The 14,058-nt window shown below is 41.2% G+C and overlaps 1 protein-coding gene across 3 annotated transcripts in view; it reads left to right on the forward strand.

The window, feature by feature from the left end:
- SCAPER (S-phase cyclin A associated protein in the ER) overlaps positions 1-14,058 on the forward strand; it is a 144,619-nt gene that overhangs the window by 119,448 nt on the left and 11,113 nt on the right. For 2 of the 3 annotated variants that reach the window (XM_085234333.1, XM_085234332.1), the window contains exons 28-29: positions 3,075-3,312; positions 5,982-6,131. In XM_085234333.1, the coding sequence (XP_085090459.1) occupies positions 3,075-3,312; positions 5,982-6,131 (388 nt within the window). The remainder of the gene's footprint in view (positions 1-3,074; positions 3,313-5,981; positions 6,132-14,058) is intronic. The other variant, XM_031555302.2, reaches the window with a different exon arrangement.

The raw sequence follows: 14,058 nt of genomic DNA on the forward strand, positions 1-14,058 counted from the left end.
AGCCCACCAAACCTCACAGACAAAATGACTTTTTTTTAACAGCTTTGTCCTGCGGTAGGACTGTAAAATTCTTGGTCTCTTCTGGGGGGGTTGGGGGTAGGAAAAAAAAGAGAGCGTGCATTTAGAGTCATTTTTACAATTGACTTTTTTATGTATATTTTGATTCATTCACTGCTCCGGAGCAGCTCAAAATGGCAAAAGGATTTCATCCAGCTCTATAAGCTTTCTCATATGGAGTTGTTTAAATGTAATGATGGAGTGAGAGCTGAAAGCAAGCTAACTTTAACCTTGGGTAAAATCAGACAACCTCCTCATTGCACAGAGTCACAAAAAGGTGCAGGAGGTGTCATGGACAGTAATGAATTTGGGGCTGTCATTTGAACACGACTGTTTTTCAGCTGATAGTTTTTCTGTTTCCTACGGTGATTGAAACTAAGATGGAAATAAAATACTGGTCGCAGAGGGAGCCGTGCTCATGTGATAGTGTGGAAACAAGCAGCCTGCCTGTTTCAGCTGTTGGCACACTCTGGCTGCCGAGTGCATAGTTGGGCAGCCAGCAGTGCCTCTTGGTGGGCAGCACCGAGCAGCTCAGACGCAGCACACGTCCTGGGAGTGCATGGAAGTGGCCCTGAGCTGCTGACTGCCTTCCAGGTGCAGCGGCCCTGCTGCCTGTTCCCAGCTGCTCGCTGCAGTCCAGTGCGCTCACCTGAGGACCCTGCAGCTTCCAGGCATGGAAAAAGGAGCTTCACATTGTAAATTGCTGTGCTGCGTGGCTCCACCCAAAGCAAACTTAGAGCTCCAGGACTTTTCCTTTTTTTTTTTTTTTTCTTTCTGTCATTCTTTGCAGCATAGATGTTAGGACTGTTGAGTGTTACAAACCACAAGCTACTTGTGCTTCTTTTGCAGGAGGTAAGTGATATTAAATCATTATTTGAATCATTTGACTGTACTTTACGCTGTGTTTTGAATGTTACCGCGTGTATTCTAGCAAATGCTGTGCTGGGGCCTTCTGAAGCACTGCTGTGGCTGGGTTTGTGGCAGAGCCCCTTTAGGGATCCTTGTGAGTCTGAGCTGGTTGTTAAAGGCAGCCAGCGTTAAATAGTCATACCAGTTTTGGAAACTGGCATGAACTCAGCTGCACAGAGCTCTAGCTGAGGTCTGCAGTGGTCAGGGTGCTTGGCTGGTGCTGACTGGCAAAGGTGGAGCACCCATGTAGCACCCAGGCGCTGATGGGAGGGCAGATGCGGTACCTCCTTGTGTTCTTCCTCTATCTTACCCGAAGATCTGGTTGTTTCTTTCAGACATTGTGAAGAAGTGGTTTGATGGGATGTTTGTACAGCATAGGTATCACTGAAGTAGGACTGGGACATGAGTGAAATCTTGGCATATCAGCAGAGGATGCTGCACGAGAAGCTTTTTAGTAACATCAGCCTGTAAATAGTGATCTAGAAGAAATGGTACCCCTTCATGCTTATTTCTGATAAAATCGTTCCCTATGCAGGTGACCTAACTGATACAAAGGGATAGCATTTGTCTGAGGTAACTGCTTTCTAAATGTGGAGCTGTAAGCAGTGATGAAAGCAGATGTGTGCCAACAGAGTGAGCTGTGCATAGTCTGTACACCCAGGTTGGTGTACAGACAGATATGAGCTGCTTCTGAGACAAGTACTGAAAAGGCTGCATCGAGCTCTTCTGGTCAAGGAAAGTTTGCTGATCCTGGTCAGTAGGAGTGCTCTGAGTCTTCTGAGGGTCCAGTCCTTTCTGTGGTAACCCAAGGTCTTGTCTTCAGAGCTACAGATGGTGTTAGATGGATCTTGTTTCCAGTTTGTCTCTTATTCTCTGTTCTCCCTTTTCCTTTTCTTTTGGTTTTTATAAAAGGGCAAGGTACCCTCACCTAGTTTGCCCTTTTATCCTTTATATGTATCATATTGCCTGTGGTATTTTCCCTTAATAACAGAAAAAAAAGAAAATAGTTGGTTCTGATATTGACATTTCTTTCTTTTCCCTTTTCCTTTATTTTCTTTTTTAAGATGCAAACGCAGTATATGAGATAAAGATAGAAGGTTGATGCACCATATATTCAGCGTCGCTGCTTTTGTATCCCAGTATTTCCTGTGAATACTTACACAGACCTACTGTGCTTCCACAGTGAAGTTCAGCTGGTTTTACATGATAGTTCAGATGAGGACTTGAATTACGACCTCCTTCTCTAATTGGTATTCAAGACCGATCTGGACACCTACCTGTGTGACTTGCTGTAGGGAACCTGCATTATTAGTAGGGGCCAGACTTGATGTGTAAAGGTCCCTTCCAACCCCTGCAGTTCTGTGACTCTATGAAACCTTGTGAAGCCTTGTTGGATTATTTTGTGTGCTTTTTGTATTTGCATTTAACATCCAAAGTAGCAATAGTCTTAGGTAGTCACAAGTAGTGAAATCTTGCATCAAGCATTTCAGACTTCTGTCTTGCTCCCATACAGTCTTCCATAGTAGCATCTGATGGAAATAAGTAGCAGTGTTTTGCTAACTGCTCAACCACTTCATTCTCAGATTCCTGCAGAACGATTTGATTAAGATTGTCTGGTCCGGGTAACTGCTTTTGCTTCATCAGCAGCATGTCTGCTGCCGTGCCCACCGCCCATTCCCAAGGCAGGAGAGGCACAGGCTGTGCTCCCACCTCTCTGTGAGGAGAGGAAGGATGGCCGTGGGCTGCTGGCCACAGGGGCGGCCTGCGTGGATCCCCCAGAAGTGCCCCCAGCTCTCTGACCTGAGAGCTGGCCGACTTCTGCATGGTCTCTCATTGGCATCATCAACCCAGTTTGGAAACAAAGACACCAGGATGTGGAGAAAGATATTTAAAGAGTATAGCAGCGCTGTAATTAAGGAGAGCAAGAGACCGTGCCCAGATTATTGAAATAATTTTGTGGAAATATTGTGGATTCTTGACGTGTTAGACATCGGGCTGTTTTCCTTTTTAGCAGTTTGCTTGTTCTCTAACATTTCCCTTATAACTGCTTCACCCTGGGCAAGTGTGTGCTGCTCCTCTTTTCAGGCGGTTTAATGTTTCTTTGACAGATCTTGGAACATATTTGACAGTACGCGTCAGGATCCCACAGGACTAACGGCGGTTCTTCAGGCTACGGATCTGGTTGGAGTCTTGCATATGCTGTACTGTGTTCTTTTCCACGGCACAATTTCAGATCCAAACACAGCCAGTCCTAAAGACAGCTATGCAGAGAACACAATCCAGGTTGCCATTCAGAGTTTACGTTTCTTCAATAGCTTTGCGGTTCTTGATCTGCCTGCTTTCCAGGTAACAGATGTTTTACAGTTTTTGCTTTGTGTGAAAATATTAATTGTGTGTGTTTCTGGGCTGACTTCCATCTCCAGGATCTTGGTTATTTTGTGAATTGTCTGTTTTCTTGTGCACAAAATTACTAATCGCTATTTCTACCCTATGGCTAATGGGTATAACCGAAGTGTGAAAGTTTGCAGTACAAGAAATGCTGAATCCAATCCATTACTACTTGTATTCATAAAAAGGAAACCCTATTTTGCAGCGTAATATTTTGCTTTTGGAGGCTTTCTTAAAAAAAAATATATATATATATATATATATATATATACGTATTTATTAAGATTTAGTTAAAGAGCAAGAAGTAAATTCTTCTGATGAGAAGGGCTTGTATTATAACCATAATTCTCATTTCTGAGTGCTTTCAGTGGTTGCCTGCAGCCTGCACTTTATATCTCAAGCTGAAAATCACTTAATATCTAAACTTTTTTTCAAAGCAATGTTTTATTGACAAAAAAACTTTATCTTTTCATAATTTATTATTCATTGAAATTAAAGGAGTCTTTTCTTACCTATTATAGGTAAAGGAATCGTTTAGCCGTACTAAGAATCTGTAAAATACTTCTCAGATGAATTGGCAGAACTTTTATTTTGTTAATACAAAGCACCTGGCAGAAAGCATTGCTTTGCTTAATGCAATAACATCATTCTCATACCATTCATCAGACAGGTTTCTGTTTCATTCGTTGTGTAATCTGTGTATAGACTTCACCACAACCTTCATCTGAAATGTGTTAAAACTTGCTAGAGTTTTGCAGGAGTAGAGAATTTCATGTCTCCTTCCGTTTGTATTTCTAATTTTTAGTCCAGTTAGCAGGAAGCTTGCATCTAACTGCATACATCTGTATAGTTGCAGCCGAGGGATCCATGTAGTCAGTAGCTTTTCCTTTTATGGGACACAAACTGTTTATTGGAGTTCCACGTGAAACAACTCTTACATGCACCATTAACTCCCATTTCTTTCTGTAAATCAAAGCAGCTCATTTGTACAGCAGGGCTCGGTAGCTCTTGGTTTGGGATGAAAGGTTGGTTTGTTGCTGCATAACAACGTCATAGGAAACAAACCAGTGTGAGTGATTTCCTTCAGTGCACTGATGCAGACGTGCACCCAGGGAAGTTCATGTTTAGCTGTCTTATGGCACGGTGGGCACACGTGTAGTCTCAGCAGCCATCCATTCCTCTGTACTAACAGGGTTTGTTTCTGTAGCATTAATACTCAGTGTACACCTGAGGCCAATTAGTGCCTGTCCTGACCCTGTGGGCAGGAGCAGACAGCGGAGGGAAGGAGCGTAGCTTATGCAGTCAGATTGTTATCTTGAAGGAGTAGTTTTATCGTGTAATAGTAGGGCCATAGAGTGGGGTTTTCTGATGAATAGAAGAGCTCTGGTATTCTTGAGTTTGTATTAGCACAGATGGCTCGTGGGTATATATTTAATTTAATTTGACAGTCTAAACAATTGAAAGATGGTAGTGAGAAACAACACAGGGTCCTGAGCTGATATTAATTCTAGCTAAAAAGGAAGCGTAGTTTCCTTGAAAAATTAGTTTAACTTCTATACACAAACTGAGGTGCCCTTTGACCTGTTGTTATCGGGGAGGGTTTAGCCCAGAGTGCCAGGTCACAGCATGCATGGACTGCCCTAATTGAAGAGGGGTGGCATTTGAACGTGGCATTTACATGGTGGTGGTAAACAGTTGTGTGGTAGGATTTGAAAATATGCTGAGCTAGGGAGATGCTTGAGCTTCAAGATGGAGAAACAGCCACAGCTGAGTCTGGTTTAATTCTCAAGGATTCTGCTTCTCCTGGGTAGAGATTTTCAGTACGCTGAAACTAAACTATACTGCAGACTGGGATTTATGGAGATGTAGTTAATGCAGACTGCGAGATACGAAAAGAAGAAAACTCCCAAATGAAAGAAATTTTCTCACAGGCCTGCACTGCTATTTCATTAGAGTTAGTAGACTGTCATGCTCATTCTTTGTGCTTTAGTTTTCCCCTTTGACCCTGTGTCGTTCTGTCTGTTTGACATGTTTATTAAATAGAGGCTGTAGGCTGTGCAGATAAAATCTAATTCAGAATCTCCACATTACAGCAATTTGACTACTTTTTAAAAGTACCCCAAAAAGCTGTACAGCTGAGTGTTCTCTCCTTTTGGATGTTTCTAACTTTTTTCATGTTTGCAAAGTAATTACTTATTAATCTTTGTATTCCATTCAGAGCAGGAGTTATTAATGCAAAATGCATTTTGCTCTTCTGCAAAAATGATGTGCTTTCTTTTGCTGCTTACTAGGAAATATCATTAGCATTAAGTTTTCCTGGAACGCATAATGTAAGTCAAATGGAACAGTCAACTTAATGCAACACTGCATGTCAACTAAGCAGAATCCAGTTTTCCTGTGTCCCTTCAGAGTTTGAATTTACTCTCATTTGTCTGGCTTTTAATGTTACAGTTTAGTTGTAAGTGCAAGCTACTGAATGAAACAAGAGATCCGATTCTATCCTCATTGCAGCTAAAAATGTAGTCAGTACTTCCCCCCCAAATTTGTGTCACTGAAGCATTGTGATGCATGTAATTTCTATAACACACTGCTAGGCTGTAACTTCTGTTCCTTTACCTTTTTTTCAGTCTATCGTTGGTGCTGAAGGACTGTCCCTTGCCTTCCGCCATATTATCAGCTCGTTGCTGTGGTACTGTTCCCAGCATACCTGTGAAGGATTGCTACATGAAGTCATTATTTGTGTGGGCTATTTTACTGTAAACAACACAGATAACCAGGTAAGGCAAATGGAAAATGGGATCAGAAGTTATCAAGTGTATGTTTAGTCACGGATCCCTCAAAAATAACAAACCTCCTCAACGCTGTTTTGAAGAGTTGGGATTCCTGTGAACACGAATGTGTGCATTTACAAAATATTAGCTGAAGTTACATCTTAGGAAAAATACTACGGTTTCATATGGCCATGAACAAGTTCTGTATTCTTTCACAGACAACAATGGTGACCTCATGTTGATCATAATTAAACTCACTCTCTGCCAAGATATACTCAGCAAATAATATTTTTAAGTCCAAGTTAACCTCTTGTCAGCTTGATTGGGCAGCTGTGGTGCCCAAGTACAACCTTGTAAAGACAGCAAAGCTAGTCTGCAGTGAAGGCATGTCCTCAAAAGCCAAAGCAGTCGTGTGCTTGGGTACCCAGAGAGCTCTTTTGAATTTAAGCTGCCTTGTATATTTCCAGAAGTAAAGCAAATACTGTCAAACAGACAGTGGAAATCCCGTCCAGCTTCCTTCATTGTTGTTCACTTCTGTTAATGGAGTCTGAGACTTCTCATACTAATGAAAATGGCTTACACAATAACCCAGGTGCAAATCTTCAAAATGATTTTGAATACTTTGGTTTTAAAAGACTCCCGGTTTCCTCAGGTCACACACAACATCTCAGGGGTACTGGCACAGTGGATGTTGGCACTTGCTCTTTACTTTTGTGACCTTGACTCTGGATATGTGGAAGGTGTGATATGGTGCCTGCATCTTTGGTATGATTCAATTTTGTGAAGTTACTTATTGTTGTTTTTTTTTTTTTTTTTTCTCTCACCATGCTTGTAATAGTTGGCTCTCATTTTTGTTCAGCCTTTGGGTGGGGGTGCAGGATGAACAGCTTAGCTCCACCAGTTAAATGGGACAGAGGAAGAAAGAAGTGGCTCAACTTGCCTGCAAAGGTTAGAGAAAAGCTGCCACAGTTTTTGACCGTAATTGGAACATTCAAATATCCTAAAGTTGAAAATGCTGTCGAAAATATTCTGTAATCACATAATATATAGTAACGTTTCTGTGGTTTTGGCCACAGAACCTGAGGGAGGATCCTGCAGCCTTCCTTCCTGGTGGAGCCAAATCCCACTTCAGGGTACAGAGGCACTGCTACCAGCACACAGACTGTCAGGGCCCAAAGCTCAAAGAACAGCTTGGAGCCCCTCAGGAAAAGGGGCTGCCTGTGGGCAGTACTCCTCAGTATGGTCATTTTGAAAATCCACATGACACCACTGCAGTTTTCTCATCCTCAGTGCTGCACCAGCAGTCGTGCTGGTATCCGGGGGTGCCAGCATACAGTGTTGGTTTTTCTCCACAGTTTCAAAATCTCTTTTCTGGCACACAAGTATAAACAGCTGTGATTTATTGCCAAGAGGACATGCAGCTATAAATGTGCCAGGAGTAGCACAGCAGTGGGATTTCCTACCAGCAGTGCCTGTGGAGCACACTGCAATGCCTGTCACTGCTCTGCATTCTGACCTGGGGCAGAGGTCCAGCAGCAGGAGCCCGGCACAGTGCCATGGCAGCAGCTGCCCGTGTGGCTGCAGTCAGGAGACAAAGTGTGTGCATCGTGTGTCGTTCTGCAGGCCTCCTTCCCGCTGGTAATCTCAGACTCTCCGTATTTCTCCCGTTACTCCTATTGGAGTGATCGTGCTGTTCCTGACAGCATTGCTAACGTTCCAAAAAGGCAGAATCTTACTCAATCAGGTACTCACAAAATGTAGGGAAGATTGTACAACAGTATTTTTACTTTTACTTTTACTGCTGAGCACATCATCATTTGCTACTAAGCAGGTCATCATTCTCAGGTGCTGTTGGTGTTGTGACTTCCAATAAAGATAGGATGCCCTGACTGAAATGGGAAGTGCTTCCTATTAATTCCCTCATGGTTTAATTTTTTTACTACATTTTGAGCTTCCCGTTTTTATTTTTTCTTTCATTGTGGATCATTCGCAGAGTGCTACTAAAAATAAAAAATGGGTCTCACAGTGAAAGCTTTCACGTAGCAGACTTGAAATCCTGGAAAGAACTGCATCGTAAAAATAGATCTGCGGGACTTGAACGATGAAGCCAAACTTTCATAGTGCCTGGTAGCTCTTTTTATTTACTACTGGAACAGACTTTTTAAAAGTCGATAACTAATGTATTTCACAGCAAACTTGCATTATTCTTGAAGCCAAATGCATTTGTTTGAATTGTTTGCTGTTTAAATAGGTCTTTTCCTCTCTAAATTTCTATCCCTTATTACAAAGCTGTGTAAGTTTTCATTCCTTTGAACTCATAAAAAAAAAAAACCTGTTATTTACAGCTTCTGCTGTGCCTCTGTCCAACCACATGAACAGGTAAAGTACTCCAAAAGGCACAGTGAGATAAAGAAAAAAAAGGGCATTCATTATTCAGAAGTGTGCAATTTGGAGAATAGATTTCTTTAAAAAAAATAAAAAAATAAAAAAAAATTCAAGAGACTTTACAGTCTGTGAACCTGAATATGGACGAAGCAGTGCTGTGATTTTAAGTTAATTACTACTACTACGGAGTCAAACAAAAGGACAATTTCCAAAATATTTCATGCTCATAGAGTAAAATCCTCCAAGAGCATTATATATTCAGTGAGCAGTATAGGATCTGTGCAACACTTTACAATTAGTTGAGAAGTGAATGGACAAGTGGGATTCTTTCCTCAGCACTCTGTACAGCTGGCAGGAGCCCCGCAGTGGGTCCTGCAGATGTGTGCCGGTCTGTGGCTGGGCTCCCACGTCCTGACATCAGCCCAGGCCCAAATGGTTCTGTCAAGGAGCAGTGAGGACAGTGGATTGCTAAGGAATGCATTCCGTAGTGTTTTGATAGTGCTTGCTCTGTTTATTTTAGCAAGACTTTGATTTTGCTGACTGCCCACATATAACATATCGGCGATACTCCGTCCTTTTTTTTTTTTTTTTTTGGCATTTTGTTTTAATGTCCGAAGAGCCTTTCCGAGGCAGCTGCCGTCACTGGAGAAACAAATCAGTTATGAAACTGAAAATTTCAGAAAGCAGAGTGTTCCTTTAATATTTTAAATGCTTCGGCATCATTAGTCATGCCTAAACGGCGCTGTCTGTTTTGTCTCGGCACGTGAACTTCTGTTTACGATAGCGATAGACAGCCCTTGTTTTGCAGGGCGGGGAGCTCGGCTGTGGTAGGCGCCTGCTCTGCTGGCTGCCCCTTCATCTATTAGCATCCGAAACGGGTCCCATGGTGCCAGGGGTAGGGCTGGACAGCCCAACCAGCATAAGAATAATGTCCAGTCTCGGGATAAACCCGTCGCGCTATGCCACGCTGTTGGACTACAGATGCTAATTAAAATGTTCTTGTTAATTAAAAATATCCTATCCCATTACATTTTTATTCCCTTTCTTCGATTTAATTATTGCAATGACTATAATTAGCATGTGCTGTCAGCTCGTTTCATTTACATATTATATTGGATAATTGAATGTGGTCCCGTAATTAAATTAACATGAATGACAGATGATTTGGCTGCTTTTACATTGCTGTACTGGGAATAGAGATCTTTCCATATTCATTGCACTTAGCAAATATTTTTCATTTGAAAAGTCATCACAAATCAGATTCTCGAACTCGGGACCTCGTCTGGCAGGCTCTGAAGGAAGTTGCATCTTTTGCAGTGCTCGATTGTGCAACTTATTTAAATAAAAACAGCTTTTTTCTTCTTTTTTTTTTTTTTTTTTTTCCTGTTTGACAGACAGTGTATTTATAGAATGCTCTGGCAGAATCTCACCAGCTTCTGGGACTTGTGTGGAACGGGACTTTATGCTTCTGAATTGTTGAACTAAAAATACATATTTTTAGTGCATTGCAGAACGTAACACTTCTGTCAGAGAGCTCAGAAGAGGTGTATGCAGCTTTACATCTTTTATTCTATTCTATTTTTTTTTTTTTTTTTTTTTACAAAAGTAGGAATTGTAGATACAGTTAAGAACTTTTGCTGAGGTAACCAATGCAATTGGGTAAAAAAAAAAAAAAAAGATATGCAAACCATATGTCTTTGAGAAAGGGATTTTCATCCCAGAAAGTTTGCCTTGCAATTGCATTAGTTTAACTAACTATTTGTCTGTCCTTCCAAACCTTTTATCTCCAGACAGCTGTGCCCATAGGATCAGCACACAATTCTTATTTTGAATTTGGGAATAATTGAAATGTTAATATTGAATAATCTTTGAAAACAGAAGTACACACAGTTGAATTCAATAGCTGTTCACTCATGGAGAATTTATCTGTATTGTACAGCCATGGAGAGTGTGTTGTAGAGCCTATTTCAGGCATGCCATATTGCTTCACTTAAAGGCATAAGGAACAGTGAGATTATGGGGTACTTGGGGAAGGAAATTTCTCCTGTCTTAAAAATATGTAATGTCACAAAGTAGTGTCACAGGTGTAAATATAATGTTCAAAGAAATGGAGTTGTATGGAAGGACAATTTGGAAACATTCATGGAGCTTATTACTGATTTGCATCACAAAGAAAACGCCATAGAAGATCCCAAGAAGTGCTTCTTACAGAGAGTCTTTCCTCTTTTTTAATTTAAATAACTGATTTATCATTACATTTTCTGACTTCTTAGCATTTCTTTTGTTACAGATATTATTTCTATTATAAAACAGCAGAACATTTTATTCCTCGTTAAGCAGGGTGTGTATGAACTCAAAGTAGATTGACACATCACATATATATGTGTATGAGATGTCTGTAAGTGTGGTTACGAGCACTGCCGGGCTGTGAGGGACACTTACAGAATGACTTCAGGTTACAAACTGCCATCTTTAGGGAAATTACTCTGTGCAGTTGACAGTGTTTGCTTTCACTGAGTTCCAGTGTGTGGCCAGTTTGGTTGAGTGTTAGCATGAAGAAGGAAAAGTAGTTCTAAAATGTAGAGATCGCAAACTTGGAAATTGGAAAAACAGGGAAACTTAGAAGAATAGTTCATAAAAATACTATTCAGAGATTCCATGGGAGTTGTTTACTGGCTACCATCATTAAACTTCCATTATTTGTGTTCTTTGGGGGCTGTGCCGGGACTGGAATGATTTTAATCCGACAAAGGGGGTTTCTAAAAGTAGAGCAGGAGTAAGGGTGCAGGAATTGGTAGTTACTGTGTAGTAAATGGCTGTACTTGAAAGTAAATAGTAAGAAAGTATCTTTAAGGGGCATGGAATTGATGTTGAAGTTAAGTCTTTCCAAAAAAAGCCCTTGAAAACTTTGAGTTTGAATTAAAAATAATAATAATACTCGTAGAATAGCTGATTTCAGTGAGCAATTCATGTGAATTGTAGCCTGGACTGCCATTTAGGAGCACTGCAGCTTGTGAGCAATAAAAATCCCGAGGATTAAACTCAGCATCTTAAAATGCAGTAAATTAAACAACTCAGTAATGTGTGCTTTTTTTCCTATCAATCTTACACAGTCAGCCCACATCAATTCACTTAAGTGAAGGGATGTTTTCAGAAAAGCTGGCATTCCTCACAAGACAGAGAAAAGTGGAAATGCCTCTTGGGTGATTTGTCAGACACCTCCGCTGTTATTTGAGCTCCCTGATAAACAACAATCTTTTCAGAGCAATCAGTGACAATGCAAATAAAACACAAGCTGAACACAAGGGGCTAGGTGATTCACACTTTGTGTTTTAATTGTACTTCTGTTGCTCCAAAATGCATCTCGTACCTCTCTTTGGTTTGGCGTTTTGAGAGGCTGTAGGGAAGGAAGTGTAATATGAGCAAAGACTTAAAATGAAATTGGTTGTATTTAGTTTCAGTTTGTAATGGCTGATTCCTGTAGGAGCAGGAGGGAGCATGCAGGAGTTAGTAGGAGAAATGAAAGCGGTTGGACTTATCTTATTGTCTTGCTTTAAACTGCAAAAAACAAAGAATAAGCTTGGCTCCCAATGTCATCAAAAGCAGTATATGCACAGCCCTAAAGCACAGTCCATAGCTAAAGCTTCAAGATGGAGAGGCCTGGAGAGAGCGACTGTCCCATGTCACAGCCTCTGACGGCCTACATGCTAATCTTGGGTCAGAAGGAGAGAGAGCTTGGTGGTCTCAGCTTAATCCCCAGCAGATCTTTTGTCCACATCAGAAACACACCACAGAGTTTGGCACGGTTCTGTGTAATAAGTAGTTTCTTTCAGCAGAGACCTAGGCCTGCCGTATTTTGGCTTTGGCCACTGGAGATTCGTTGGCAGCGATGGCTGCACAGGCTTGCACAATTTGCTCTGCGTCTTTCTAACCGAGCGTGCCAGTCTCTCCTTTCCATGGAAATTAAATTTCACACCAAAACTTAACACGAAATCTGAAGTCTGCAAATCTTTAATCAGGCCCTGTGAGCTATTGTCTGTCTTGCCCCATGTGTGAAGGAACTCCCTGTTCTTCTCCCATAGACTAGTTTTCTAAGTTTCTGCGGACCCCCAGTGACTGTGCCCCACACAGAGAGGACATCAGCCTGCTCTCTGTTCACAGTTTTGGGCTCCAGCAGCTGACAATTGCTGCTCTAAGGGAGGGAGCTTGCAAGAGACCCAGAGAAGTCTCAGAAACCTATATTATCATATTTAGCTCAAACAAATGAGTATCGCTTGAAGTGATGCTGAAATATAAAGAAAGGCTAAAATGCATTAAGTCTTGCATAAGTGAATGCTATGGAAAATCTGGCCTGTCTTCCTCTGCTCTTAGTTAGGGTAAATGGAAGAGAACATTTTCTTGCTCTTTGAAGCTTTTTCCCAGCCAGCTCAGCATGTCAAATGGCACGATGTGTTTCACAGCCTTTATTGTCAATTGGGTATTTTTACAAAACCTCTGCATTTATTGTGAAAGCCAAAAAGCAAGATGTACTGGTAATTAAAAAATCTAAGACTGCATTTGCAAGTAGGTTTTTGGAGTGTGACAGCAGAGGCTTGTTGCTTCTGAAGAGGGAGAATGCTCAGAGAGAGCATTTTAGGCTGTAATATTTTAATTACACCTTCTGGGGATTCTTACCCAGCTAGTTCTGCTTTCAAGGATGATGGCAAAAAGCTCTGACTAGTTATTTTCAACTTCTTAGAGCTAAAGCCCGGTTCTCTCTAGGCTTTAAATCAAGAATTCTTCATTCACATCAGCCTCAAAGGCTGGACCAGGCTCTGAGCACCTGGTGGAGCTGTGGGTGTCTCTGCTCATTGCAGGGGAGTTGCACCAGATGGCCTTTTAAGGTCCCTTCTATATCTCAAACAGTTGTATGATTCTAAATGAGTAAATAAAGCAGGACTGCAAGGCCCAGTTCTGATCATTTCCATGTTCAGAATCATGTTTCAGGATCTGAGACATAGAACCGTAGAATGGCCTGGGTTGAAAAGGACCACAAAGATCATCTCATTTCAACCCCCTGCTATGTGCAGGGTTGCCAACCAGTAGACCAGGCTGCCCAGAGCCACATCTAGCCTGGCCTTGAATGCCTCCAGGGATGGGGCATCCACCACCTCCCTGGGCAACCTGTTCCACTGCATCACCACCCTCTGTGTGAAAAAATTCCTCCTAATATCCAACCTAAATGTGGCATGATAGGTTTAAGCTTACAGAATAAATGTATTGCTCAATAGATTTGATGCATAATAACAAGTTCTTCTAATAAAAAATGGTTAGTCCAACACTTAAATGAATAAATCTGTTGTTAGGGTATTTTGGTAACTATTTGGAAACTATTTTCTAGAAAGTAATGATACCCTGGAATTTAACACTGTACTTAATATATGTTTAACATTAAGCATGATTGCACCCTCACAGGTAAGTGTTTGTTTTTATATCAGTATGTTAAATGCTAAAATGCTGTTACTTTTAGAGTTAAGCTTTTCCTTACTCCTCTTTGTGGTTCAGGTGT

This window comes from Meleagris gallopavo, chromosome 12 (genome assembly GCF_905368555.1).
Source record: "Meleagris gallopavo chromosome 12, MGAL_WU_HG_1.1, whole genome shotgun sequence".
NCBI lineage: Eukaryota > Metazoa > Chordata > Aves > Galliformes > Phasianidae > Meleagris > Meleagris gallopavo.